Source organism: Podarcis cretensis, assembly GCF_951804945.1.
Source record: "Podarcis cretensis genome assembly, chromosome: 14".
Classification (NCBI taxonomy): Eukaryota; Metazoa; Chordata; class Lepidosauria; order Squamata; family Lacertidae; genus Podarcis; species Podarcis cretensis.
The window spans coordinates 15,956,038-15,983,793 of NC_137183.1; the positions used below are offsets into that span (position 1 = coordinate 15,956,038).

Genomic DNA, 27,756 nt, shown 5'->3' on the forward strand with positions numbered 1-27,756 from the left:
CTCGCCAAGGCAATGAACTCCTCAAGAATATGCTTGTCACAAGGCATAATAAGCAGTTCATAAAGATAGATAGATAGATAGATTCTTTATTGTCATTACACAAGTGCAACATTGCACAGTGCAACGAAATTGGATGTCATCCCTTAAAAAAAAAACAACAAAAGCAAAACAGCAACAACAACCAAACAAACCACATTCCAGCCACACCCACACCCACACCCATCAAACTCCCAGGTCACACTATCGAGTTACAGCATTCAAAAAGGCCACAGCTCTTGGATAGAAACTATTTTTCAGTCTATTTGTCCTTGACTTGATGTTTCTATATCTCCTGCCAGAAGGCAGTAGTGCAAACAGACTGTATCCCGGGTGAGATGCATCCTGCAGGATGTTGTTTGCTTTCCTAAGACAACGGGAACCGTACAGTTCTTCCAAAGATGGGAGAGGATGACCAATAATCCTTTGGGCTGTGGTTATGACCTTCTGGAGCACCTTCTTCTCCCTAGCTGTACAACTGGAGAACCAAGCACAAATACAGTATGTGAGAATGCTCTCTATGGAGCCTCGGTAGAAGGACACCAGCAGTTTCTCACTCAGATTGTTCTTCTTTAAAAGTCTGAGGAAATAAATTCTCTGCTGAGCCTTCTTCACCAGAGCAGTGGTATTTGCGCTCCAAGTCATGCCCTGATCGATAGTCACTCCCAAAAACCTGAATTCCGCCACCCTCTCCACCCGTTCCCCGTTGATATACAAGGGCTGAATGACCGCCTTTTTTGTCCTGTAATCCATCACCAATTCCTTGGTCTTAGCTGTATTAAGAGCCAGATTGTTCTCTCCACACCAAACACAGAGCCGCTCCACCTCGTCCCGATAGGCGGACTCATCCCCTCCTGAAATGAGCCCCACCACCGTAGTGTCATCAGCAAACTTGATGATTTTGTTGCTGGAATAGATGGCTGTACAGTCATACGTATAGAGAGTAAAGAGCAGGGGACTCAACACACAACCCTGTGGTGAGCCGGTGTTAAGGCTAAGGGCTTTGGACATATGTGACCCAAAGTGGTCAACAGTAGCATAACAGCTGTGAACTCCCTAGGGAGATAGGCTGGTCTACATTTAACAGCTACAAATTCCAAATCTGGTGAACAGTGACTGCCCACAGTCTTAGAATTTTTAGACCAGCACTTGTTCACATATACACACAGCCCCCCTCCTTTGGTTTTTCCGAAGTCCATGCTTCGGTCATGACGATGTACCGCACAGCCTTCCAACTGAATAGCTATGTCTGGTATGGACGGTTGAAGCCATGTTTCAATGACAAATAAAACGCAGCAATCTTTTACAAGGCTGTTCTTTGCTGCCTGCAGCCTCAATTCATCCATTTTGTTGGCAAGAGATCTCACATTAGCAAGAAATATGCTAGGGAGTGGTGGTTTAGATGGACTCCTCTGCAATCTTACCAGGACGCCGGCCCGACAACCCCTCCTTTGCCTCCTGTCTCTACGCCGCCTTCGCCTCCTCCCTGGAGGCATAGTAATCCATGGAGAGCCCGGTGGCCTGGCTACTCCCACAGGAACGGTATCTGGGCGAAAATAATCAGCTCTTACAGCTTGTTCACACTGTAACCCGACCTTCAGAAGTTCCTGCCTGCTGTAAATCTTTCTTGCCCGGCCAGACATACTCAGAACAAGTAAAAATAAACAAAAACAAAACGCTGAAAAACAAAGGGAGAGCACTAAGCCACAGCGTCTGTGCGCACCGCCATCTTGGCTGACAGTTGATGACAGTTGATAGATGATAGATCTAAATAATCAGCTCTTACAGCTTGTACACACTGTAACCCGACCTTCAGAAGTTCCTGCCTGCTGTAAATCTTTCTTGCCCGACCAGACATACTCAGAACAAGTAAAAATAATAAAAAACAAAACAAAACGCTGAAAAACAAGGGAGAGTACTAAGCCGCAGCGTCTATGCGCGCCGCCATCACCCAAATATGTGACCCAAAGAGAGGTAGTTAGCACATACTATCCTGAAACCTTTGTAGAAAGGTTTGTGTCAGGAAGACCTTGTTCAAATAAGTGTATTGTTGCTTCTAAAACATTGCATACTTCATTTTTTCCATCAGGGCAGAGGTGTATGGAGGCCTGAGACTTTCCTTTCTGACAGGATACAGAAATGAACGTCTGGCCCAGGGCCTTAGTTGCCTGTTGACCTTGACTTTTGTTGGGTTTCTCCAAATCAATGTTATTCAAACCTTTCGAGGCCATATCTAAAGCACTATTATACACTTTAACAGACATGGCTACCTCTCCCCCAAGAATCCTGGGAACCGTAGTTTGAGTGCTGAGCGCTGTTAGGATACCCCCGTTTTCCTTACAAAGTTACAATTCCCAGAGTGTCTTCACCAGCACTTCCTCTTCCCAGGGAACTCTGGGAATTGCAGCTCTGTGAGGGGAACAGGTGTCTCCTAATAACTCTCACTACCCTTTGCAAATTGCATTCCCCAGGACTCTTTGGGGAAACAATGACTGTTAAAAAGTATGGTGCAGATATGATCACAATATTTTGCAACTGTCCGGTCTTGAGGTTACCAGGAACAACTATGCCTCTTCCGGTAGCAGAATGTGGTCCCATCCAGAACAGGTAATGTCTTCAGTTCCCGGTCCAAGGAACTGCCTGTCCACATTTCCTCCCGTTTTGCTGGAACTCAGCCTTAGCTTACAGACCCTTATCCAGCCCACCTCTGTATTCAGGCACCGGTCCAGGACCTGCACAGCTTCTTCTGACTAGTGCGGTACAGAGAATCAAGAGATTAAATTGTGCGTGATTTATGTTTTATTCTAGACTGAGCCGGCATTAATAACAACGCCTCCAGGCGAGAGGGCAGCCTGATAAGTCAGCCTAAGTGCCAGTGAAGGGACTAGTTGAGGACCGCAATTTGAGGCTTGTATTTAATTTGCACTGTTTTCTGTATTTATATATTTGGATTGAATGCACACCTATAGTTGTTAAGAGTGCCCCGTTACTCGCCTCGACAGCATAAAATAGCTATTCTGAACAGTTTCAGTGATGTAAATCAGAACCTATTCAAGATGTGGACTGGTTAGGTTGCTGCTTTGTTCTGCCTCCTATTCAGCCCTGCCTTAACAATGACACCATCATGTGAATCAGCCCAAGAAAGCATAGAACTGTTCAGAAAGCCTTGTGGGAATGATCTATATTCTTAATGGGTTAAAATCCTGAAATGGAAGTGGAGGTGTTGGCCACACTCCAGTCTCGCAGCTAGACTTGAACTCGGTTCTGCAGCATGTATAAATTATGCAGCTTTAACATGTCCTTATTTTATACAATTTACTTCCGCTTGGCATGAAAAAAAGAAACTATGACTATGAAACTATGACCTCTAGAAATGATACCCACAATCCTCTGTGCTATCTTTGATTACCATTTTTTTCAAGCCTGTGTTGAAATTCCTAGAAGGAATTTTGTAACTCAACATAAAAGCTGGCTCATGGGGTGCTGATTTCAGTTCTCAGTACAGTTCTGCATTCTGTGGTTCTGCAGAACTGGGCAATCCATACACATCCGTAGCTCAGTTAAACAAAACATTCCCACTCGCCCATACTACTTGGGTGTGTTTTGTTGATGTGTTTAAGTTTTAGCAATCATCTGATCATCCTCCGGCCTACCTATGTTTATTTTTGGCTGGAGTTGGCAGCGTGACTTCTCAGTCTGCTTTGTGTTTCAGTCCTGCCAGTACGAGAGTCCAGTGACATTAGATTAGATGTCATTGTGCAGCCAAAAATCTGCTCTTCAAATAAGACCAGTGAAGTGCTTATCTCCATAGGCCTGTTTGTACTGTCTTCCAAATATGTATGGTATTAGTTCAGAGGGCTGCATGTACCCAGGCTTCTCAAGCATGATCTTTCTGCACTGTTCCCTGAGGTATGCAAGCAAATGTTTTCCTTCTGAACAACACTCCTTGGCCATCTGTTTGGTAGCGTTCCTTAAAATTGCCACTGTTGATCCTAACTCCCCTGAAATAGCCTGATTGTAGAAAGGAATTTTGCAGATTGCCATAATTTTGAAAGGTAGAACAAAATCCATGAACCACTTGCTTTTGAATTTCATTTTGACAAGCCCATTGAGTTTTTGATCCATGTTGAATGGTGAGCTTCAACATGGGGAAGTCACAAGAAGTGGGATAGAATTATAATTTTGTGTTATGGAAATGCGGTTTTCTGGTTACTTTCGATGGCATTTTTCTTTCTTTCTCCAGCTTGCCCATTGGAGACAGTGGAGGAATCTAAGTCTTTATGACAGCAATGATTGGGACAGCAGTGTGGTCTCTCCCTTGCAAAAAAATAACAAAATTTTAATTAGTAGCAACCAAGCTAGGAGTTCATGAGTGGGTCTTACTTCATGTGGGAAATGTGATTGATTTTGGTTTTTAAAAACTAAAGGTTTTGGTTTTTAGTTTAGCCTTAAAACTAAAGGTAAGCCAACTAGTTCCATATGTGACAAAGAGAAGCCACACAATTACTGGCATAGTCTATACTTTTGCTTCCTAAGGCGGCATCATGTAGAAAGAAGCCTCCCAGTTGTTGTAGTGGCTTTGTTTCTAAGGAGCTGTACCTCCGTTACCTGCTTTCCAGCATTCGCCATGCTTTGGACAAGGAGAGATGTTGTTTACATACCCTCAAGGCTGTGTTGTTTTTCACTCTCCCTTTTTTTTCTGGGGGGAACAAGAAAATGAAAAGGGGACAAACTGTGATTGCCTATTAGCTAGTTTTGGACCAGCAGCTGCTCAGATGCTTGTTTCCCCATGATATGTTGTTAAGAGGCAAAAGTATGCACTGGACTGAATATTCAAATCCCTCCCCAGTGGCACATGTCTGGATTCTGAGACGATTCTCCTGCAGGTCAACTGCAGACTGAAACTGCTTCACACTTGGCTCTGACCCAGCGTACAATAAATAGCAAATCCTGGCTCTGAACGGGCAACATGACTCAAGTCCACTCCACTTCCGTACCTTTAAAAAAAGTGTTATGAATTACTGCACATAGGAAAATACTTGACTCATTAAAAACACATGCTTTGCTTGCTGAAGTAATTGATGCATGGCAATATTGCCTTAAGCTCTTCTCTGTTCTTTATTTGCAATGTGAATGACAACCTATGTCACTCATATCACACAAGCATAGCTAACCTAAATGTCTTTTATTTTATATTAACACCCAGCTACCAAGTTGGCCCAAATGTGGGTTTTTTTGCCTCTTTTGATTGCAGACTTCCTGGCAGATATATTAATAGATAGTGTAAAAGCCCTTTTTGATGAAATCATTCTTAGTTCTTGTTTTTCCCTTAGCAGTAGACAGACATTTGCCCACTGCAAGGAAAATAATAACCCATGCTAACTATTTACTTTCTGGGGAGTCATGGGTTTTCAATTCCTCTTTCCACACCCTGCCCCTCCAACCCAAAACTCTAAATCATTTGCTAACTTTTTAAACTGGACAGCTTTCCCTCCTTTCGTATTCAGTGTGGATCAGTCAGGGGTTAGCATGACAACAAGTATGGATATCTCATAGCTTAGATGATATATTAGGAATCCATTGTGTGATGTTTAGTAGTTGTAGGGAAGTATGAAGATTTGCATCACACTTTTTCTAATTTATGCAGCTATCTGCTAATTTTCTATATACCCAGTGGCTTTAGACATATGAGTAATATGTCCTTTTCCTTTCTGCTGTTGGTTTTTCAAACACTTCCAACATTTAGGAGGTTTATCTGAGCTATCTGAACTTCTGTAGTCCACTCTTTTAGAATATTCATTCATTCAGCCTTTATTGCCACAATCTTTCAGAATATTGTAGTCTGATGAAGGAGCTAAAAATTTTCTGCTGAAGATTCTCATCAACTCAGTCACTCTCACACTGAAATGTACTTCTTGGAGCAAGGGACTAGCCGGTTTCCATCTTTATTGCAGAACCACCAGCACCCTCCTACAGAACAGGTTTTCAAAAACCTATAGGAAAATTTCTAATGTGCACTTGTGGGAACATTAGATTGCAGCCCAGGACATAGGATACATTCTTTAGCTAGATTTTTTTTAATTTCTTTGTTTGCTGCCCAAGCTTGGTTCAGTTAAATACCCTTGTATCTATTACATAATCGTTTTAACAGTTGCTTCGAAAGAGTGTGCAAAGATTTTATTGCTAATAGTGTACTTGCTCTATTATCAGGTGATGGATCCCATGGATTTTGCTACAAATGAAGAAAACTCAACGAGAGCCAACGAACAACGTGAAAGACAGTAACAGGGCACCTAAAATAATGTATTGAGATTTTCTAGTCAAATATAATAAGAGACTGGTCTAATTTTTAAATTGGAATATTTCTTACAATTTATTATGAAAAGAATTGCCTTTTTTTACACTTGCACATATATTTTTGTGAAACGTTTACTGTTGATGATGCTATCACATAAAGCTCTTATTTTTTCAAGTGCCAAACTAGATTCAATAAACCCTGTGCCTTGTTTACTTCAAAAGCCTATGAAACAGATAGTATTTTTTACATATTGTCCAACTTGCTGCTGTGTATAAGACTCTCTGACTTAATACTTCTTTAAAGGTGTCTAGCTGCGGAGTGGCAGAATCTAGAGCCATCTTGCACAGATTCTTTCGGTAGCAGTGAATAAAGAATTATAATTTGGTTGGACCATAGGTAACAGTGCAATTGTAATAAGGCATGGATTGCCACAAACACAGTGTGAAATATGAATGGTTGAGGGTTAAAATGAGATGGTCTCATCATAGCCTTTTAACTTAGTTCTTGTTGAAGATGGGCAGTTCTTTCACTTCTATCACAACTGTGTTTTGACTCGGTTTATATTCTATCTTTTCAAGTGGGTTTATTTTCTCTGCATAGTTTTGTGAACAGCAAAACAGTTTAAAATAATAAACCTAGAACCAAGAAAACAGAAATGCTCTCCTTTTATTTTAGAACCTAAATTAATGTTTAAAAAGCTTACTTCCCATGCCAGGGATTCAGGATTCTTTTTGAAAATGCCATTAACCCCTTGTTTCAGTAAGGAAGTAGGTCACCAATAATGATTGTTCATCGGCTATTATTCATAAATGGCTATCCTGCTTTAGAGGAAGAAAATGTATGAAAAGCAAATGTAGTGTTCATCCTTATTGTCACTTTGGATTTGGAAAATATTTCACAACTATGACAGCATCTTCAAAATCTTTCTTTTTGAAAGCTGTAATGAAGAAAAAGCTCCAAGTTTGAACAGGCACACATTTTGAAACCAAAGATACTTGGAGGATTCTGCAACAGACTGTTGGCAATGCCTTAGCCGCAGTTCAGAAGTAGCCAGAAATCATGAACCTAATGAGGAACCTAACCTCTTTTATGAACCAGAAAAGGAGATGGGGATATTGTGATTTTAAACTAATCGCGGTTCCCTTTTATATCTGAACTTGAGGAACGGTGGTTTGTATAAACTGTGGTGAGAACAAGCCAGGATCTGAAAGCAGGGTTTGATTCTGGCTTCTTTTCACTAATCATAGTTTAAAGAAGGTGCAGTTCCTCTAGTTCCGATGTCTAAGGAAATAGATTTGGCTAAAATCGGAAGCAGGAGCATTCAAGAGGAGGAGAAGGGGAGGAATTGTCTTCAGGACCAAGACTCGCTATGGCTTGTTAATGCAGCAGAATTCCGTGGCTTCGTCTTACATTTGAAGGCCCTATTCTGCAAAGCGGTTTAAATGTCCCGTCTACCCCTTTTCAAAATGATTCAGTACTTAGAAGGCCTCCCTCTCAGGTGTTTTCCTCCATGTCGTAGTAATCAAATGGAGGAAGAAAATGGGGCCTTACCAGCTAGCCTCACTTTTGTAGCCTTGGCCTGCTATGTGTGGCCAGTGGAGCTGCAGGATAAGGGCCATGGCCCTGCGTTCCTCCTCTACAGAATTAAAGAATCTAATTTTCTTAACTGCGGGCACAATCTACCAATACCTTTCTCCTACATAAGCTCCACAGCAATGAACGGAAGCTTGACAGAACTACCTTTGTAATATTCCTCCTTTACCTCCGGGGCATTCCCAGTAGAGAGAGATCTTTAATGATGGACATTTTTCATTATCCGAAGCTCGCCCACAAAAGGACTAATTGATACAGGAGATGCATTTGAAGTAACCATGGCCACAAAGTGGCTCTCGGATTGGTGATTTACCAATCAGGTTTACAAGCCTGGGAAACTTGAAGCGATAGCCGCTGAGCTGTCTCATCCCATCCCAAAATATGAGCCGTCAGTTTTAAGTTATTGTTTAGTCAACTAATTCGAACACCGGCAGATTTAAGATCTTACGCTGATTGTAGTGAACAACAGAATTAGCCTGAAACATCCAGCTACATTGTGGCCACAGAAGGCTTTTCTCCCTTAAAATGGTCTCTGACTTGGAGGGGCTGAGCCCAAATGGTAGTTAAAACTAACTAGTTTTATTTCAAGTCATGAATGCATGCAGTGAATATGAGAATTTTCTTAACTTGCCTTAAAAAATTGGGAATATAAGAATCTGTCTTTTTACATTACTTTGATGCTGTGTAGATGTAAAATTAAGATTGAGAATCTTATCTGTAGAGGAATATCTCATTTAATCATTTCTAAACATTTCTTGGATTATATTCTGCAAGACGTACAGTAAATGAATTTTTGGGCAGGATGCTTATCATCAACATATACTTTTGCTTTTTTTAAGGGGTCTGTTTGCTCAAGTCATGATTAATATTCAAGGGGTTCTCATGTGCTGGAATTGATTTCAGGGTGTTAACAATATTTGCTTGGATTATTTTTAAAAAAGGATAGTTTAGCTATCATCTACTGAATAGGATGCTATTAATCTAGTTAAACAGGACTGGTGTTGGAAGCTTTGACTAGAACATTAAATGTTTAAAAAATTGGTTGATTTTCTACACTTTATGAGCCTTAATAACAATAACATATTGCTTAAATCATAATGCCATTTACAATAACGATCATTTCTGATAACAACCTTCTTTCTTGCTTTACCTCTGAAACATTGTACATTAATGTTTTTAAGAATGTTATAATTTAGAATATTTGGTATTTAATAAACTTTTCAAACAGGTTGAGTACCATACCATTCTTGTATTTCTTTCCTGGATTAAACATTAAATTAAGGCCTGATTCACATAAACCATACAAATAAAGCGGTACCATGCTCCCTATTTAGTTTCTTTGTGGGCTGTTGTTGAAGACTTTTCCAGTCAACTTTTAAAATATGGTTATGTTTTAATATGCTGCTGCTGGCTTTGAATGTTTACTTTTTAAAAAATGTTTTCCTTTTTTTAATGCCTAACTACATATTCTGGTCACTATCGATTTGTTTTAATTTTGTTGCAATGCATTTTCTTGTGTTTCATAAACAGCTTCCAAGAAGCATGTTTAAAAATAATCTACTAAACAGAATCGGATATAAAACTATGCAGACTGCAAATACGGAATTACATGGCGGGAATTAGGTACATGGGAAGAAATATCAGTGCATGTACAAAACCGGGGAGTTACTGAAATGCAGAACAGATGTGAGAGATGCCCTTTCACTTCCTGTTTGTGTGAGCCAAGCCTAATATTCCAGCAGCAGTCAAGGAGTATATGCATGACTGTGTATACACCCTGCATAGCTTCCCTCCAGAGAATCCTAGGAACTGTACATGGTACCTCGGGTTACATACGCTTCAGGTTACAGACTCCGCTAACCCAGAAATATTGCCTCGGGTTAAGAACTTTGCTTCAGGATGAGAACAGAAATCGTGTTCCGGCGGCACAGCAGCAGCAGGAGGCCCCATTAGCTAAAGTGGTGCTTCAGGTTAAGAACAGTTTCAGGTTAAGAACGGACCTCCGGAACAAATTAAGTACTTAACCCGAGGTACCACTGTAGTTTGTTATGGGTGCTGGGAGTTGTAGCTCTGTGAGAGGTACATTACACTTCCCTGCATTTGGGGGGGGGGGGAGCCAAGTGCTCTATATGTGCTTTGAATGTATGGGGTGCGTGCAGCCAGGAAGACTGAAGCCTTGGAGAAGGTGCATACAAACGTACCATTCTGAAAGCAGCAGAAACACTTTAACTGCTCTATAAACATATGTACTACATCTGCTCTGCGACAATATGCTCTTTAAAAAATTGTTCTGCAGACTTGAACGGAGAAGATCAGTCTGCGGTGGGTACCAATTGGTTAGTGCCGGTGACAACAAAAATACAAATTCCTTCTCTGGAACAGTTTCACAGATTTATTTTATACTAAGGGCTGTGCCACTGCTTGCACAGGACCCTACCATTCACCCCACATTAACCCCCTAGAGCGTCTCTTTCCCACTCCATGCAACTACTCAGCTCACTTTTCATCATCTTCCCAGCCCTGTTTGCGTGACAAGGCCCCAGGCCCCATAGTTCCCTAACGTATAATAAACACACATGGACATGATGATTTAGGTTAATGGGCAAAAATAGACCACAACTTTATTGGTTACAGATGTGAGTGGTTTGACACTTGGTGGAACCAGACTATATCCTAACTCCTGCCTGTCTGCAGGGAGTCACACTAAAGGTAAACCACCAGCAGGGGGAGCCCTATACCGTATTTTTTGCCCCATAGGACGCACTTTTTTCCCTCCAAAAATGAAGGGAAAATGTGTGTGCGTCCTATGGGGCGAATGCAGGCTTTCGCTGAAGCCTGGAGAGCGGGAGGGGTCGTGCGCACCGACCCCTCTCGCTCTCCAGGCTTCAGGAAGCTGTCCGCAAGCCGTGGGAGTGCTGCGCGACTTCGCGGAGAGCTGCCTGCACCCCGAAGCCTGGGGCGTGCTGAGCTCCATGCTTTAGGCTTCTCGCAGCTCTCCGCTAGCCGTGGGAGAGCTGCGCAAAGTCGCGCAGCTCTCCCACGGCTTGCAGATAGCAGCCTGTTCTGGGGGCTGGGGTCGGGGGAAGCTCAGGCTTCCCCCGCCCCAGCCCCACACCTGGGGGGAAAATAAACTTTTTTTTCTTTATTTCCCCCCCAAAAAACTAGGTGCGCCCTATGGGCCAGTGCGCCCTATGGGGCAAAAAATACGGTAGGTCCCCAGCGGGTCCTGGCATGGCCCTAGCCCACGACCAGGCTTCAGACAGGATCCACACTCACCTCTCTGTCGCACTCAGGTCACCTCCATTTGCATTTCAGCTTCCAAGTTATGGGTTGACTCCGCACACATATTCTGGGAGTAACCAGATTGAGGCACCGTATAAAATCTGCTTCACAGCTTTTGCTGTGTTCACTCATATTGCTGCTGGAACAGATTCACCTCCTTTTGTGAAGGGGAAACAAAATCAAAGCAATGCTCTTACCGGGTGCCCTGCTTTTGCCTTTGCTAATTTGTCAAGCGCAGTCCATTTGTTGACAGTGATGAAACCAGATCCTGAAATAGCTGCAGAAATCAACTTCTTCTAATCTGTGGCTATCCATGGCCCAGGAATACTTGGCCTTCCTTTTTGAAAACACCATTACCTTTGACTTCACAAAGTTAATAGTTATATTTCCTGCAGTCATCTCCAGTGAGCAGAGCCCTAGCTGGCATTGTGAGATTAAGACAGCATCATCTGTGCATAAGAAAATTTAAACTTTGGTAGTGGTGAGTTTAGGAGGGTGTGAAGATGCTGAGCCCAAATATGTGGGAAGATTGGCCAAGTATAAATAAAATCAGCAAGGACACATCCTTGCCTAACTGCACAGGTGGAAAAAAGTATGTCAAATCCAATCCAATATAAATAAAAAACTAAAATAAAATAGTCCAATTGTCTTCCAAATTGCAATAATTTTTTGTTTTGGCTTCCCACGGTCTGAATTCCAAAGTGCTTTCAACATCACAGTCCTGCCTCTCATCATCATCAATGTTTTTCATAATTCCATATCGCAATTTTATCCTCCACGTTTTGTCTCTGGCTCTGTGATCCTCATTCAGGTCAGAAAACAGATACTTATTGGAAAATTAATAAACGCTTTAAAAAGAAAAAAGTATGTCAGATAAATGACCAAAAAACCCCACACCTTTAGTCCTGAATATTCTGCAAGGTTGTATGGTTTGCCATCATTTTCTTCAGCCAGCATGGTAATTCTAGTGCTTCCTTTAATCTTGAGCTATGAAACAACTCCACAAGGTGAAGCTGTGGCAGGAACATTCAACTTGGAACATTTCATTATTTGTCTCCACCCAGGACTTCAAACATTCCAGCTTTTAGCAACAATGTGGAACAAGTTAAAATGGAAAAAAACCCAAATTGGTTTCAATGACCTTGTTATCCTGTGCACCACATTTCATGTTGCTATTAAGACAGGGTTTCGTACATGCACTGATTTAACAGTAACAAGAATTTGTGATTAAAATTCAGGTGCTATTTATGCTTGAGTGGTCTGCCTTCAGTGGGAATAGTCTCTTGAGGGCTGTAATTTAAGGACAATAAGGTCAACTAAGAAACAAGAAATTAATGCTTTACCATCTCTCAAACACAATTAATTTGCAATTTGAAAATGTTCTCCTTTAAAGATGCCCATTAGCTTTAAAGATGGAAGCATAAATAGGCAGTAAAATTGGAGAGCTACACAACGTAAAGGTTATTTTCCCACACTCCCAGCAGGCTACATGAAGGAACCCAGTATTTCTTTCGCCAACAGTGTTGTAAAGCTTGAAAAATGAAACACTTGACAAGATTAGTGTAGCTTAAAAAAAAAGTTTCCAACATATAATAAATGAGGATTACTGCAAGTTTTACAGAATATTTCAGTAGGCATAGGAAGTTTTAAGGCCTAATTGGATGGTCGTTAATAGATCTGAACTGTGGATTTTACTGCTGGGTAGAACATTTAATGTATCAGGAAATGCAAACATTCTAATCCTACAAAAAGTACTTGGAGAGGAGAAGACCAAACAAAAAGACAAATTAGGATTATAAATGTTGAAGGGGGATTTAGCTGGACAGAATTGTGGGACGGCATCTTACAATATGTCAAGAAGGCGAACCTTTGGCCCATCAGATGTTGCTGTACTACAATCCCAGTGGGTGGGGATGATAGGAGTTCTAGTTCCACCACTTCTGGAGGGCTGAATGTTCCCCCGTCCTGCGATATGTTTGTAAGATCTGGTTCACTGCAAAGTGCAAACCAGTTTTGGAAAAGGTGAGGCTGAAAAGCCATAAACGCAGACGTCGAGAAAGCAATTTACGTGATTGCAACTGCCCATACTATCTTCCTGATTACTGTCTGATTTACACTTCATAAGCACACACCCTGTGAGTTCTTGTTTGAGACTTCAGCTTAAAAGTGTTTGGCCTATAGCAGGGGTGCCCAAACTTTTCTCAAAGAGGGCCAGATTTGATGAAGCAAACTTTTGAGCTTTTTTTTTTAGGAGTGAAGTTGTTGAGCTTTTTGGGGGGATTTTACCCCAGGAAATAAACTGCCACAGGGGACAGATTAATCTGACCGGCAGGCCAGATTAGGTCCCCAAAACAGACTTTGGACATGTCTGGCCTATAGGAGTAAGCTTTTTAAGAGGCATGGTGGATTTGTTCCATTATTTCTTCAGTGGGAGATATTTGCCGCAATAACAAAGCCACTGTCCTTGTTTTATATTCCCTGTGATTCGGGTGTAAAACTAGGGCTGTGACATGACCTCAAAAGTGCTCCTGCGCCACACCTTGACAGAATCCAGATGGCAGGAACCAAGTGCATCTCCATACTCATTTTGATGACTTGGTCGCTCCATCAACCCCTGGGAACAAAAAGTGACAGATAAAGGCATTACTTTCGTCACACAAGATAGTTTTTAACTTTTATGACTCTGAACTTGAGCGTCTAAAGTGCTCAGATGCTTTATAAGAATTATTCTGAAAATAAAGCCCCCTTTTCCCAACGTAAAGAAAGAAAACCCTTCTGTGTTTCTGGCAAGATTGCCCCTTGTCCCTGTAACACATTTATTTTAGAGGTTTTTCACTGCCTGCAGTAGTTTTATTGCGGCGAGATCAAGTTACAACCGGTTCAGTGAGCTATCAACCCATGAGATAAGAGGTACCCAGGCCAATTTGGTTGAGATCAAACTGATACCGCATATCACCTTCACGAGTAACAGGAATAGAGCAGTGCACACAATTGCCCGAGATTATGTCCTAATCAGCACGTTTTTCAAATTTTCTACCTCCGGGGAATCAACCCTCTATTGACTTTTCTGCTGAGAACCTCCAGGCCTCTCCCACAGAAAAACCTTTTGCCCCAGAATCCTTTGTGATGCCTATTCTTTGATAGAGAGAGAACATCCCTTAAGTACTGTGTAAAGTGTTTTGTGTTTCAAATCTCCCAAGTTCCTCAAGGAATTCTAGAAATCTTCCGTGGGGAGCTAGCTTTCTTGAAGCGGACGCTTATCTTGGAACAGAAAGGTGGCATCCTCTTTGTTGTCTGACCTTCACAGTTGTTCGCCCACCACACCCTTCTGGCTGCGCATTGCCGGGGATGATTAGGTCACAGTGGGATAAGCAGTCTTGTAGAAAGGCTTGCTCACTTTTACTGATGTTCTCATTGAACCATAGGGTTCCTCTGATGACAGTATGAAAGCTGCTGATTCCTTGGTCCCCATACTCACCCCACTTCCTGGACCATGGACCACTGGAATATTGCAAACCACAATTGTTTTTCTGCACGTTACAGCAATTGGAATTCTATAGAATTAAATTTCCAGTACAATAAAACGCAATGTAATAAATTAAAGAAGTAATAAAATACAATTCATATTAATATTTAGTGCAATGGATGCACTAAATGGAGTCTTCCAGTGCTCCCCCCCCCCAAAAAAAAAATGTTTAGGGGTACTCTCATTTTCCTACTCAGATTGAAATACTGCTCCTTAATGAGGCCAAACTTAGATTCACAAAATGTTTAGGGCATAGGTTGCCAAACTAAGGCCCAGGGGTCGGATGTGGCCCAATCACCTTCTCAATCTGGCCCGCGGACGGTCTGGGAATCAGCGTGTTTTTACAGGAGTAGAATGTGTGCTTTTATTTAAAATGCATCTCTGGGTTATTTGTGGGGCATAGGAATTTCGTTCATTCCCCCCCCCCCCAAAAAATATAGTCCAGCCCTCCACAAGGTCTAAGGGATAGTGGACCGGCCCCTGCTGAAAAAGTTTGCTGACCCCTGTTTTAGGGGTTTGCGTACCCCTGTGTCCCTCCCAGAAAAAAAGCACTGGATTCTTCCATCCTGCCTAGTCAGGTTTGTTCCCCTGCTTTTAGCTCTTTAGTCATCTCTTTTTACAAAGAGGCCATGTACACATTAGCAGCCTACAATGTGGCGAAATTGTTTTTTTACCACTGTATATCAAGTTGCATTTGCACATTGCTGTACACACCAGATAGCAGAGTGAGGATGTCTTCGCCCGCTGTGCATTAACGTTATATCTGCAACCTCGCTCCCCAAATTCCTATTAATGAAGCTGTTATCTGTGCATGCACAATGGCTGTCTTGAATGCACACACATTGGCTTAATTGTGGCTTATGTTTTGAAAGTGGATGGAAGCTGCTTTGAGGGGAAACGTATCAAACAGCAGAATAAACAGTAATGTGTCCATAGCCCCAGAATGTTAGGGTTGGGCATGGTGGTAGAAGGACTCCAAAAAACCATTTAGTCCAAACTCATGTAACTTTAAGGTTAAAGGTAAAGGGACCCCTGACCATTAGGTCCAGTTGTGGCCGACTCTGGGGTTGTGGCGCTCATCTCGCTTTATGGCCGAGGGAGCCGGCGTACAGCTTCCGGGTCATGTGGCCAGCATGACTAAGCCGCTTCTGGTGAACCAGAGCAGCACACGGAAACGCCGTTTACCTTCCCGCTGAAGCGGTACCTATTTATCTACTTGCACTTTGATGTGCTTTCGAACTGCTAGGTTGGCAGGAGCAGGGACCGAGCAATGGGAGCTCACCTTGTCGCAGGGATTCAAACCGCCAAACTTTAAGGTTACATGCTAATAATATATTCCTTCAGGTTGTCCATACAGCTGAGCTATCTAAAATAAAATTTGTTTCCTTCATTCACAGCTGACATAGGCCACATCTGGAAACAAGACAGATGTCTAGAGCTAGGCTGCCATTAACACAAACAATAGCAGGAAAATATGTAACAGAGACCTATAAGGGAGTTCTGAACTAATTCAGCACCTGAATTATCTCTGCTGGTATAACTACAAAAGGTGGGGGGGACGGGACGACAATGCTGGAAACTTTTTGTTGTTGTGAGTGATTGGATCCAGTTATTGCAAACCGAGAACTTCGATTTCAAGCATCGCATCTCTGTACAAAACAACTGCTTTCCGTAATGCTGAAGCAGGCGTCTTTGTAAGAACATAAGGAAAAGAAGAGTGCAAATGTGTTTTTAGAGCACTTGAGGCCTTGGGGCAAGGGCTGCAGATCTATGGTAGAGCATCTGCTTTTGAATGCAGAAGGTCCTAGGTTCAAACCCTGGCATCTCCGGGTAGGGCTGGGAAACCCCGGAGACCTGCTGCCAGTCAGTGTAGACAATATTGAGCTCAATGGACATTAGTCTGACTCGGTATAAGGCAGCTTCTTATGATTCTCTGTACTTGCTTGTACATGTTTTTATCCATATGTTCCAGTGGGTTCAATGGGTCTAACTCATAGACGTGCAGGAATTTCAGCCTCAGGAGCATATGGACCCTCTGAAGAGCAAACTGCACACAAATCAATAACAAGTTCAGAGGGAAAACAAACTATTCCCAGGTGACAGTGTGTAAAGGACAGTTCGACCCTGTTTTTGTTATAATCACATCTTGCTGAATGGTTTGGCGATTGCAAATGTTAATCTTCAGACACACACACAGCGTAAAAAAGGGAGGAGGAGCTGGAATGGTGACACTTTATGACAAATGTATTTACAAAAGCACTATGCCAAGTTGACAGTAATTATGACATTTATGAGTGCAAGGATAATACTGGTTTGGGTTATTATATGTTCAAGAGGTCACATTGACATTTCTTGCAGATCACCTGAATATACTCTTGCACTGGGGTGTTACTTAGGGGGGTTTTTTGGGGGGGGGTTGTTGCCATTATTGATATTTTTTTTTGTATCTTTATTTTAGATCTTACTGTGATATATGCTGAAATTGTTCAATTTGGTTGTGTGTTTTTTATGTTTTATTTATTGTATATGACTACATTTCTTTGAACTATGGAGGGGTAGCATACAAATAAAGCTATGTATGTACGTATGTATGTATGAAGAAGAGGGTGGGAAATCTCTGGATAAAAGTGGTTTTCAAACCTGAGTGACAAAACACTCTCCTCTTATGTGATTTTCAGGAACTGGGAGTTCCAACAGTGCAGGTAGAAAATACGTGGCATCCATATGTCACTGGCCAGGCCTCTCTGAGCTCACGGCTGCCCCATTTCAACTGAGCATGGGATCTCAACACTGGTTTTCAACAGATGGGTCAGAAACCACTACCAGGTCACAGCCTGATAGCTGCAGCAGCACCACCACAAATATATACGATATGGGTCCAAATGCATGCTTGGGTTCAAGCTAAGTCTGGGTCTGAAAAGGTGGAAGACTACTGCTCTAAAACAAATCCAATGATTTCATGAAACATGGGAAGATTGGTGATCATGGTCAGCAAAGTGTCTTTCAGGGAAGTTTGTCTGTCATTAATATTCTTTCCATTAAAAAAAGCCTCAACAAGCTGCTGAGAAAACCTATTTCAGCTGTTAGAAGGGTACTGCAAATTACACAATGGTTTCTGAGATAAAACTGCAGCAGCGTGTTAAGACTAAACTACTACTAGTATTGCCATCATTTGTCATAAACTCCAAGACGCAGAACTAGTCTCATAACAAGACTTGTGAATTAAAGTGGGTTGAGTGATAATGGTTTGTCGAATGCCTCTACGTGAGATTCCCTGTCAAGTATGAATTTAAGTCCAGTAATGGAAATCTATACCACGTTGTCTAGTGTTATCCTTAGAGCAACCTGCAAAGGACATTAGATTGCCCTAAGGTTATTCAGGGAATTTTGTAGATGAAGGGAAGACTTGTTACCAAGTTCTTACAGCCACACAACGCTTTGCCTATTGCACCCAGGGGCAGCTCGTCCTGTTTTGCCGCCCGAGGCAAAATGGGAAGGTGTTGCTCCCCTGTTGCTTCTACACACCCCCTGCACTTGAAGCCTGTCTGTGATTGCGTGACTGTGGTGGTGGCTTCTGGTGGGATCTCACTGGGATGTGGAAGCCACTGCCGCTGCTTCTTCTCATTTCTCTGGCAGCGTTGGGGGCAAGAAGGGTGCCCACCACCACAACCATGGGAGAAGTGAGAAGAGGTTGTGGCGGCCATGGTGGCTTCCAGTAAAATCTCACAAGAGTCCTGTGAGATCTTGCCAGAAGCCAAAGCTGCTTCTCCTCGCTTCTATTGGGATGGGCGAGCCCAAGGCAGTGCTGTAGAAGTGAGAAAAAGCGGTGCTGGTTTCCAGTAAGATACCCAGTGGTGGTGTATTGCTTGTGGCGGCACTGGAGAAGTGAGGAGTCCTGGCGGCAGCAGTGGCTTCTGGTCTTGCATTAGCCCTGTGAGATCTTGTGGAGCTCTTGTGAGATCTCACTAGAACCTGGAAGTTGTTGCCACTTTTCACTTCTCTAGTGGCAGCGGGAGTGAGCTCATGGGGTTCTGAGCACGTGCCACACCTTGGATTTCCCCACCAGAGGCAGCTGCCTCAGTCCACCTCATGGACAGGCCGGCCCTGATTGCACTTCAGTGCCTGAGTACGATTCTGTTTGAAACAGGGAGGTAACCTCTATGAGGGACACAGAAACTGCACACCATTAGTTTAGGTGATGTGGGGTGGGGAACCAGGCCCAGCCTGAGACATTTGGGCCCCTGAAGCAAACCACAAAATGGCACACACCTCCCCACCAGGGAAGAATGAAGACGGGGAATAAAGATCTACATTGGGATCTGCTGCCCTTATGGATACTGCTACCCAAGGCAGGTGCCTCACCTTGCCTTGTGGGTGGGCCAACCCTGTGGGGAACCTATGGCCCTTGAGATATTGTAGGGCTACAACTCCCATCATCCTTGACTGTTGGCCATACTGGCTAGAGCTGATGAGAGTTAGAGTCTAACAACATCCAGAGGGCTGCAGGTTTATATAGAATACTTGTTTTGTTGTGAAGGACAGCTAATTTTTAAACACATTAGCTGCAAATAAACGATGTAGTGTTCATAATTCAACTATTCTGTTTCCTTTCAAGCTCCCTCCTGTTGGATTGCTACCAGATGCTTAAAACATGACAGGTTTGAAGCTATGTGCATATGGAATTCAACCCTTCCCCACCGGACCCTTGTTTTGCTTCGTTAGGGCCCCAACCTTACCAACTATGTCTCAGCCTGGTCTCAAGCATGCAAACAGCAATTAAATGATCTACCACAAATCCCTGTGGCTTTACTTTATCATATGGTGTTTTATCTGAAGCTGTAAATTGTGTATGTGCGGTGGGGAATGCCTCAGTCTAATCCAGTGGCATCAGTAGCAGGTGACTCTACTTCTGCAAAACAGAGCCAAGCATACACTTTTGCTATATTCACAACTGTTCTTTAAAGTGTCTGATAATTAATGCAGCATAACGTGGTATGCTGGCATGTAATTTCTAAAGTGGCTCCATGGACAGGATGCAGGATCTGCTCCAGGTATGGTTAGTTCTCTTAGTTCCTAACCTAGCAAAAATAATTTAATTCTAATTCTAACACAATCCATTGTCTCCAACATGGGGATTAGTCACAGCAGTACTATCATTTATTAGCACAACTTGCTGCTGAGGGAGGGGGAACATTACTATTTTACTAACTGTGCTTTGTAGACAGAGGCTGTGTACATACTCCCATTTACTCCGCACCCAGTGCCCTTCCACTGAGCTTCTTGGGCTTGCCAATTGGAAGGTTGGCGGTTCAAATTCCTGCAACGGAGTGAGTCCTCATTGCTCTGTCCCGTGTGCCCTGGCTTCCGTCACAGTGTCCCATTGCGCCAGAAGTGGTTTAGTCCTGCTGGTTACATGACCCGGAAAGCTGTCTGTGGACAAACACCGGCTCCCTTGGCCTAAAAGTGAGATGAGCGCCATAAGCCCATAGTTGCCTTTGACTGGACTTAACCGTCCAGGGGTCCTTTACCTTTTTTTTTTGCATGCGACAGCCACAATTCATATTCAAATTGAGAAACAGAATGACCTAGTTGCGTTTTAAGCTGGCAATGTGCACACAGCCTTAAATTTCCTCAAATCAGCAGATCAGTTACAGTGTACCTGATGGCTTATCTCCTGGGAAAATTCCAGGAAAGGTGTTTGTGCTGTATTGGGCATGTGATTCCCTTTCCTCTCACAGCCACCTCCACTTTTACGTTCCCATACTTACACTGTATCTAATTATTATGGAAGGTAAATGTCTGTTGGTTTCGAAGTATTAATCACCAGGAACTGATACAACACAATTTAGTAGGTATGCATAATGATGTATAATGATGCATCATTTATTTTCAAAGGCACAAATTGTATGGGCTGGGTAAAAGTCAATGACGCTTTTGGTATAATTGATATGCAGGTAGATTCCCTGCTATGCTGGCAGACTAGAGGACAACCATTAAATTTGTTTTCAAGAGGAGTGACTGAAATGTGTGGATCCCCCAATCCCCCACATAGTGCATTATCTCAAGTGTATATAGTCTGCGTTATTCAAGGATATTAAAATGGAAATATTCTGCTTATTAAACTAGTCATCCCCAAGCTGTTTGCTAGCTGCGAACATGCTGTGAGAAATAAATAAATTAAAATCCTGGTCTTGCCTGCTTCCAATCAGCCTCCACTGGAGTGCATGCTATAGTGCAGTTGGATCAAATATAGTTTTCAAATACAGCCCACCCAGACTACAAATAAAACAGAATATCAAGTATGTAAGTTCACTGAAAGGTAGAAACAAATAAAAAGCAAAAAGCAGCAACAGACTGTCAGTCAGGATTTCTTAAAACGTTTTATCCCCAGGGCTGAAAATTACTGAGATCTACCAATGAGAATATGGAGCCAGTCTGGAACCAGACACCAAAGGGAGTAGATGGAGGCTAATTTCGCATAATTAGCTGGCAATTGTTGACATCCTCTTGATATCTAGTATCAAAATCTTATTTTGAAATGGCATAATTTTTTGCTACAGCAATTTCCTTGTTGCCTGGACGTACACTGTTCAACTTTCCTCCAGCCAAGTACAGATACAGTACTGGCTTTAGAAATCTCATAACTAAGGCCATACATTTAAAGCACATGATGTTTAGGTGCCCAATGAAGACATTTTTAATCAGGAAGTTTTTCCCTGAGGTGTAACCCAGTCATATATGGAAGATCACTTTTAGATATGATTTTTTAAATAATTTGAATGGATGGTTTTATTGCTTTAGAGTTTGTTGAATTTATTTTATTGTTCTTAAGAGTTTGAGGTTTTTGTCCCCACCCACCATATTTACCCTGTAATCTGTTTTAATGGCTTCATGCCAGGAACTGGTCTATACATATAATAATTAGTCCCCCAAATCTTAAAAAATATTTTAGGTCTTTCTGTCTTCTATGAATTTGGTGGTATAAATGTGTTTGATTTATTTTAAATATCACTGGCTGGCCTTTACTGCACAAATTTATTCTATCTGTTGAACTGTGAAGAGTTACAAGTGGATTTGAGTAACCTACTTTTTATTTTTTAGATGAGTAATTCTGACTTAGAATATAAACCAAATGCAACTGATTAATTGATTTGTCTGTTGCTGTGGGATCATGTTATAATTTGACTGAAAATGCTCTCTCTCCTTGTCTCCTTGAAAGAAGCTGGTGACCCAATATTCCAGGCTGAGATTTGGGACAACAGAGATGGCACTGGGTTATTACTTTTATCTATGGCTCTAGATTAATAGCGTTCCAGTTATTTTCCAAACATGAGAGAAGAGAATGTTCTGATCCTGATAAGTTTAAAATAACAAAACAGGGATGAGACCAAATTAGCTATAATGTATTTTTTGTTCTGGTTGAGTAAGCTCACAACGAAGGCAGTGAAAATAATCATTACCCATAGCCCAGCACAGAGGTATAATGTGCTAGAAATAATGAACTGGTTTTCAATGCATACTATTTTAAACTCACTTTTGAATATAATTAATGCTATAGTTTAATGCACATTTGGAACATATGGATACACCTGAAGGATGTGATTTATTATTATTATTATTTGCAGGTTTATAAGCTTCTTTACAACCATGTTCATAGCTTGTGAACAATGGCAATAATCTCATAACTTTGACCTTGTAACCACTTGGCCAGTGTTGAGGTGCCAATTTTTTCAGCTTTTAAGTACGACCACTTTTAGCCTATGGTAAATAGTCATGAGAGGCTTCTGCCAAAAGGCCTGATCATTACTGAACATGCATTTGCACATTTTTAAAGTAGGTTGAGAAACAAGGCAGTAAACTAGGATGTAAGCCAATGGGGGAAGCTGCAAGGATTGCTTCACCATGGGCAAAATTTTGGAAATGTCATTCAGATTTATTTTTGCTTTTGGAATTCAAAGAACTAGTTTTCCATGAGGAGCTTGTCGTTAACCTAATGGAATTATGAACAACTGACCATCTAGTAGTGTTGCAAAATGCTTTAAAAACTCCTTTCTGTTTCAAAATCCAGCTTGACATGCAATGGGGGGCGGGCGGGAATTGCTTAAAGTGTGTCTAAAGCCTATTTGGACTAATAAAACGAGTTTCATTGATCTTTGGATCCAGCCCTATGTATACCATTCTTCATTTCCTATTCCAGTTAAGTTTAATGAATGAACTGAAAAAAAAACATTATTCCAGTTAAACAAGTTTATAAGATGGCAAATCCTTCTGCCCATCAAAAGCTTCCTTATACAGTAATTTTAAACATTTATTTGAACTCCTGTCATGTTGTGCAGAAGCAAGTTGCTAAATATTGATGCAAAATATTTCCTGCCCTGAGGGGCCGAGTGTGTGACTTTTATAGTACTCTTAATTTATTTTTGTCCATGGACATGGAATCTGAAATCTGATCTCTCTACTGGCAGTGTAAAAAAGAAAATTAGTGGTAAAAACCTTGCGGACTTTATTGTTTCTGAACAAGAAAGTCTGGAAGAGTTGGGCTTAGCGAGCTTCAACAGTCTCTGTTCTGAGCATTTGTTTTGAGCACTGATGGTTAATAATCTGGGTTTATGAGCCATTTTTTGTAAATAAGGTGAATCCTATACACTGAAATAGTCCACTGAGTTCAGTGGGGGGTTACTCCTAAGTAAGTGTGCAGGTTTGATTTCTAGTCTACAGTTCTCTCTCATGCAATGTAATTCTTACGTCTACGAGCCAAATGGCATACACTCCCGTTTGAGGGACACCTATTTCCTTATTTTGTTGCAATGTTAAAATGTCATTCATTTGAAGCACGGCAATTTTGATTGAATAACATTTATTGTTAGGATTGAAGGGGGAGTCCCCTCATCACAGATAAATGGTAAATGACTGGCGTCTAAGGGGTGCAGCATTCATCTCACTTTCAGGCTGAGGAAGCTGGAGTTTGTCCACAGACAACTTTCCGGGTCATGTGGCCAGCATGACTAAACCGCTTCTGGTGCAACGGGACACTGTGACAAGTGCCAGAGCACACGGAAACATCATTTACCTTCCCGCTGCAGTGGTACCTATTTATCTACTTGCACTAATACTTCGTATCATATCATATACAGTTGTACCTTGGTTCTCGAACATAATCCGTTCTAGAAGTCCGTTTGACTCCCAAAACTGTTTGAAAACCAAGGTGCAGCTTCCAATTGGCTGCAGGAGCTTCGGACTTTCGGCTTCCAAAAAATGTTCAAGAACCAGAACACTTCTGGGTTTTCGGCGTTTGGGAGCCAAAACGTACGAGTACCAAGGCATTCGAGAACCAAGGTACAACTGTATATGATACGATATGATATATCATAGATACATACGATATAGGGTATCCTATTTATTTTGAGTTTCAGGGTCACATAAATTTACTTTGGAGTCCAGGGACATATTAACTTTAGTTCTTTTTAAGTGTAGTGTTTCAAACAAATTTTGGAAACTATTAATCAATGCTAGCATCATACCAATCTTCTATTTTCAGCATTTTGAAGCTGCCTTTTCTCAAAAATATTGACAAGGTGGTTTGCAAAAACCAAACACCATAACAAAATGTAGAAGCATACAATAAATCCATAAACATTGTACAAACTCAGTATTGAAGAGGACATTAAAGCCTACGGTTAAAAATTCTCATCAAGACATCAGGCCCAAAATAAAATAGTAATTATAAGAGTAATAATAATAATAATCTTCTATTTCATGCTGACATATTTACATTGCTCGCTGAGCATACAAAGTAGCAAAATTTTAATAAAAAGAAAAGGAGGAATTTGTGCCTAATTAAAAATTAAAGTAAACTTAAATAATGTTCAAGACTGGATTACTACAATGTGCTGTGTGGAGCTTTCATTGTATTAAGTGTGGAGGCTGCAGGTAGTGTAGCATGCTGCAGCACAATTGCTGACAGGAGTTAACATAGAACACCTCTGCTTAGGGACCTGAACTGGTGGCAGATGTGCTACAGAGCCAAGTTCAAGGTGTTACTATTAGTATTTGAAGCCCATAACAGCTTGGGACCAGCTTGCTTGTGATATTACCTTACCCAGTTTATTCCCACTCAACTGCTTTGATCTGTGGAACTGGCCCCGTTGCAGATGTCACTTAATTCCTGTTCCACATTTCTAAGAAATTGATTTTTTAATGTGGCTGTACCCACGCATTGGCACTCCCTGCCTACTGACACCAGGCAGGTGCCTTCACTATACTTTTTTGGCACCTGCTAAAAACATGTTTGTGTGGAACATGTTTTAATCTGGTTTTTAGCTTACAATTGATTTTACTTAGGTTTTAAATAGTTGGTTTTAAGTTTCTTTACTGATAATTTTACTGTTTCATTCTTTTTGTAAAACACTGTGAGGTTTCATTACAATCAAGCATTTTTAGTGTATAATGCATGAAGCAGGCTAAACAGGATTGCTTTGTACCGGGACAAACAACAGGAGAAAGTGAAGCATCACATTTTAAAGGCTCTAAGGGGGCGGGGCGGGGTGTTGCTCTGTACATGTTGTTAAACACCAGAGACTTCTGTAACTTTATCCTCTGCCTAACAGGCAGGCATTTAGCAGGTGAAACTTTTCCTGGCATGTCTATGAACGAGCCTGTACCATTTCAAACAACGTATTCCGAACAATGCATTTTTTAAATGTGACTGTGAAGTTGCTTTGAATTGTTTTGTTTAACACTGTGTTTTAATAAAGGTATTATTCTACACAACTTTTAGAAGACATCTGAAGGCAGCCTTGCATCGGGAAGTTTTAAATGTTTGATGTTTTATTATGTTTTCATATGTTTTGGAAGCTGCCCAGAGTAGCTGGGGAGACCCACCAGAGGGGTGGGGTATAATTATCACCATCACCATCATATTTTAAAAAACTGATTTTTTCAAAGTTTAGAAGTGTCAAGTAAGAAAAAAATAAAACACATAGCCCTTTGGCTTCCCTCCTTCCCCTTTTGTGGATCCTTGTGTTATAATTATTCCCCCTGCATCTCTTTTAACTTTCCAATTTTTACTAACCCTTATTTCATTTTTTTTTAGCTACAAGTTTTACATCACCCCTGCTAATGAATTTAGTTGTTTAAAGTAGTTTTTCAGGTAAATTATATACTTTCCCCATTATTATTATTATTGTTATTATTTGTTACATTGACTGTTAATTAAGTTCCTGGGACCTTAGGGTGAATGGGAGCATACTAAGTTGAAATGTAAGAAGAGTGATAATAATAATAATAATAATAATAATAATAATATATTGTAAAGAAAATTACTACTACTACTATTTACTTCTAGCTTCACTCCTGCCACCCCGTCCCAAAAAATTACCTCAGTTATCATTATTATTTACGAATGGCTCTTCTAGCTTCGCTCCTGCCACCCCCCAAAATCCCATTATTATTAACATTATTATTATTGATGAAGGGCCTTTCTAGCTTTGCTCCTGCCACCCCCACCCCCCAAAATCCCCTAAGTTATTATATTTAATATTATTTTTACGAAGGGCCCTTCTAGCTTCGCTCCTGCCACCCCCAAAAATCCCGTTATTATTATTAACATTATTATTATTATTATTGATGAAGGGCCCTTCTAGCTTCGCTTCTGCCATTCTATCCCCAAAATCCCGTTTATTATTTTTTCTTCTTCTTTTTCCTACTACTGTACTACTACTACAAAGGGCCCTTCTAGCATCGCTCCTGCCACCCCACCCCCAAAATCCCCTCAGTTTGTTTATTTATCTATTATTATCATCATCATCATAATCACTACTACTACTACGGAGGACCCTTCTAGCTTCGCTTTTGACACCCCCCCCCGCCAAAAAATATTCCCCTCAGCGACCGACCCCTCCTGCTCCCTCTAAGGCGAGCGCGACCGACGCGCAGCTCGTGAGGGAAACGCAGGCCGAGCCAGGAAAAGGCGGGAGAAAGGCCGGGCGGGGCTGCGCGAGCTGACGCGGCCACGCCGCTGCGCTCGAGCCGGGCCAGTCGCACAATTATGAGAAAGAGCCGCCAGGCCGCTCCTGCCGCCGCCGCCGCTGTTGCTGCCTTCGCCGCCGCCGCCGCTGCCGCCGCCCTCCGCTCTGGATCCCCAGCCGGAGTCTCCTACCCCGAGCCTTCGCCGCTGCTCCGGCCGCCCCCTCAGGCGCGACTCCCCGCGGGCCCAGTTCGGAGCGACCACCTCGCGCGGCGGCCTTCTCTCCTCCTCCTCCTCCTCCTTCTTCTTCTTCTTCTTCCCGCCCGGCCCCGCGCAGCAGTCGCCGCCGAGCTCAGCGCCGATAGATGGAGACAGGCCCCGCCACCGCCGAAGCCGAACCACGAGCAGGAGCAGGAGCCGACGCCGCCCGGCGTGAGGAGAGCCAGAGCCGCCGGCGCCGAGACCCCGTTGCCCGACCCTGAGGAGAATGGTGAGGGTGGGGGAGAAGAAAGGGAAGCGAAATGGGGGCCGCGGGGGGGGGTGGGTCTCTCTCTCTCTCTCTCTCTATTGCCTGGAGCTGAGGAGAGTTTCCCCCGAGGAGGGCGCCATAGCCGTCCTTCCCAGCCAGGCGAGGCGGCTCGTGGCTGGGAGTCGGGCTTAGCCCCGGAACCTGCCCCTTCGCGGCTCCAATAAATCCGCCGGGAGCCCTTGGAAGGAGCGAGATGGGGGTCGCCGCGCAAGCAGGTGGCTTTGAGGGGGGGGGCAAAAGGCTTCTGGGCCCCTGCGCCACGTTCCTCCTGTTAGAAAGCGGGCGATCTTTTATGGAGATCCGTGGCGCTCACGGCACTTTTAACAGGAGTAACGGTAGCAGAGAGAGAGAGAAGAAATTATGGGTTCCTGCCCCGAGGAGCATACAAAAGAAAGCAGGGGTAGCAGCCCCAACGTGGTGCTCTCCATATGTTCTTGGACGCCTGGCTCCATGGCTAGTGGTCGAGATGATGGTGGGAATTGTAGTTTAGAGTATTATTTTCGTTGGCTGGATGGTGCCAAAGGGTG

General features: G+C 42.4%; 2 protein-coding genes and 2 long non-coding RNA genes across 8 annotated transcripts in view; 2 read left to right on the top strand and 2 right to left on the bottom strand.

Moving 5' to 3' along the window:
- The window catches only part of SPPL2A (signal peptide peptidase like 2A), a 40,000-nt gene extending 30,832 nt beyond the window's left edge, over positions 1-9,168 (top strand). For 2 of the 3 annotated variants that reach the window (XM_079954264.1, XM_079954266.1), the window contains one exon: positions 6,247-9,168. In XM_079954264.1, coding sequence (XP_079810390.1) covers positions 6,247-6,321 — 75 coding nt within the window. In that variant the 3' untranslated portion in view covers positions 6,322-9,168. Of the gene's footprint in view, positions 1-2,844; positions 3,027-6,246 lie in introns of those variants that run through there. The other variant, XM_079954265.1, reaches the window with a different exon arrangement.
- Positions 8,227-10,657, bottom strand: LOC307203556. Its single transcript, XR_013833288.1, has 2 exons — positions 9,789-10,657; positions 8,227-9,328 (listed from the first exon to the last, which is right to left on the bottom strand). It is a non-coding gene; the product is annotated as an uncharacterized lncRNA (long non-coding RNA).
- A 485-nt stretch (positions 10,658-11,142) lies between these two features.
- On the bottom strand, positions 11,143-26,979 carry LOC307203529. Of its 2 annotated transcripts, none has more exons than XR_013833248.1 (4): positions 26,893-26,979; positions 20,931-21,011; positions 13,749-14,763; positions 11,143-11,366 (listed from the first exon to the last, which is right to left on the bottom strand). It is a non-coding gene; the product is annotated as an uncharacterized lncRNA (long non-coding RNA). The 2 variants fall into 2 exon arrangements; XR_013833249.1 differs by lacking the exon at positions 26,893-26,979 and adding an exon at positions 26,554-26,573.
- Positions 26,980-27,011: 32 nt separating this feature from the next.
- The window catches only part of TRPM7 (transient receptor potential cation channel subfamily M member 7), a 73,984-nt gene continuing 73,239 nt past the window's right edge, over positions 27,012-27,756 (top strand). The window contains exon 1 of one of the 2 annotated variants that reach the window (XM_079954149.1): positions 27,012-27,190. In XM_079954149.1, the coding sequence (XP_079810275.1) occupies positions 27,188-27,190 (3 nt within the window). In that variant the 5' untranslated portion in view covers positions 27,012-27,187. The remainder of the gene's footprint in view (positions 27,191-27,756) is intronic. The other variant, XM_079954150.1, reaches the window with a different exon arrangement.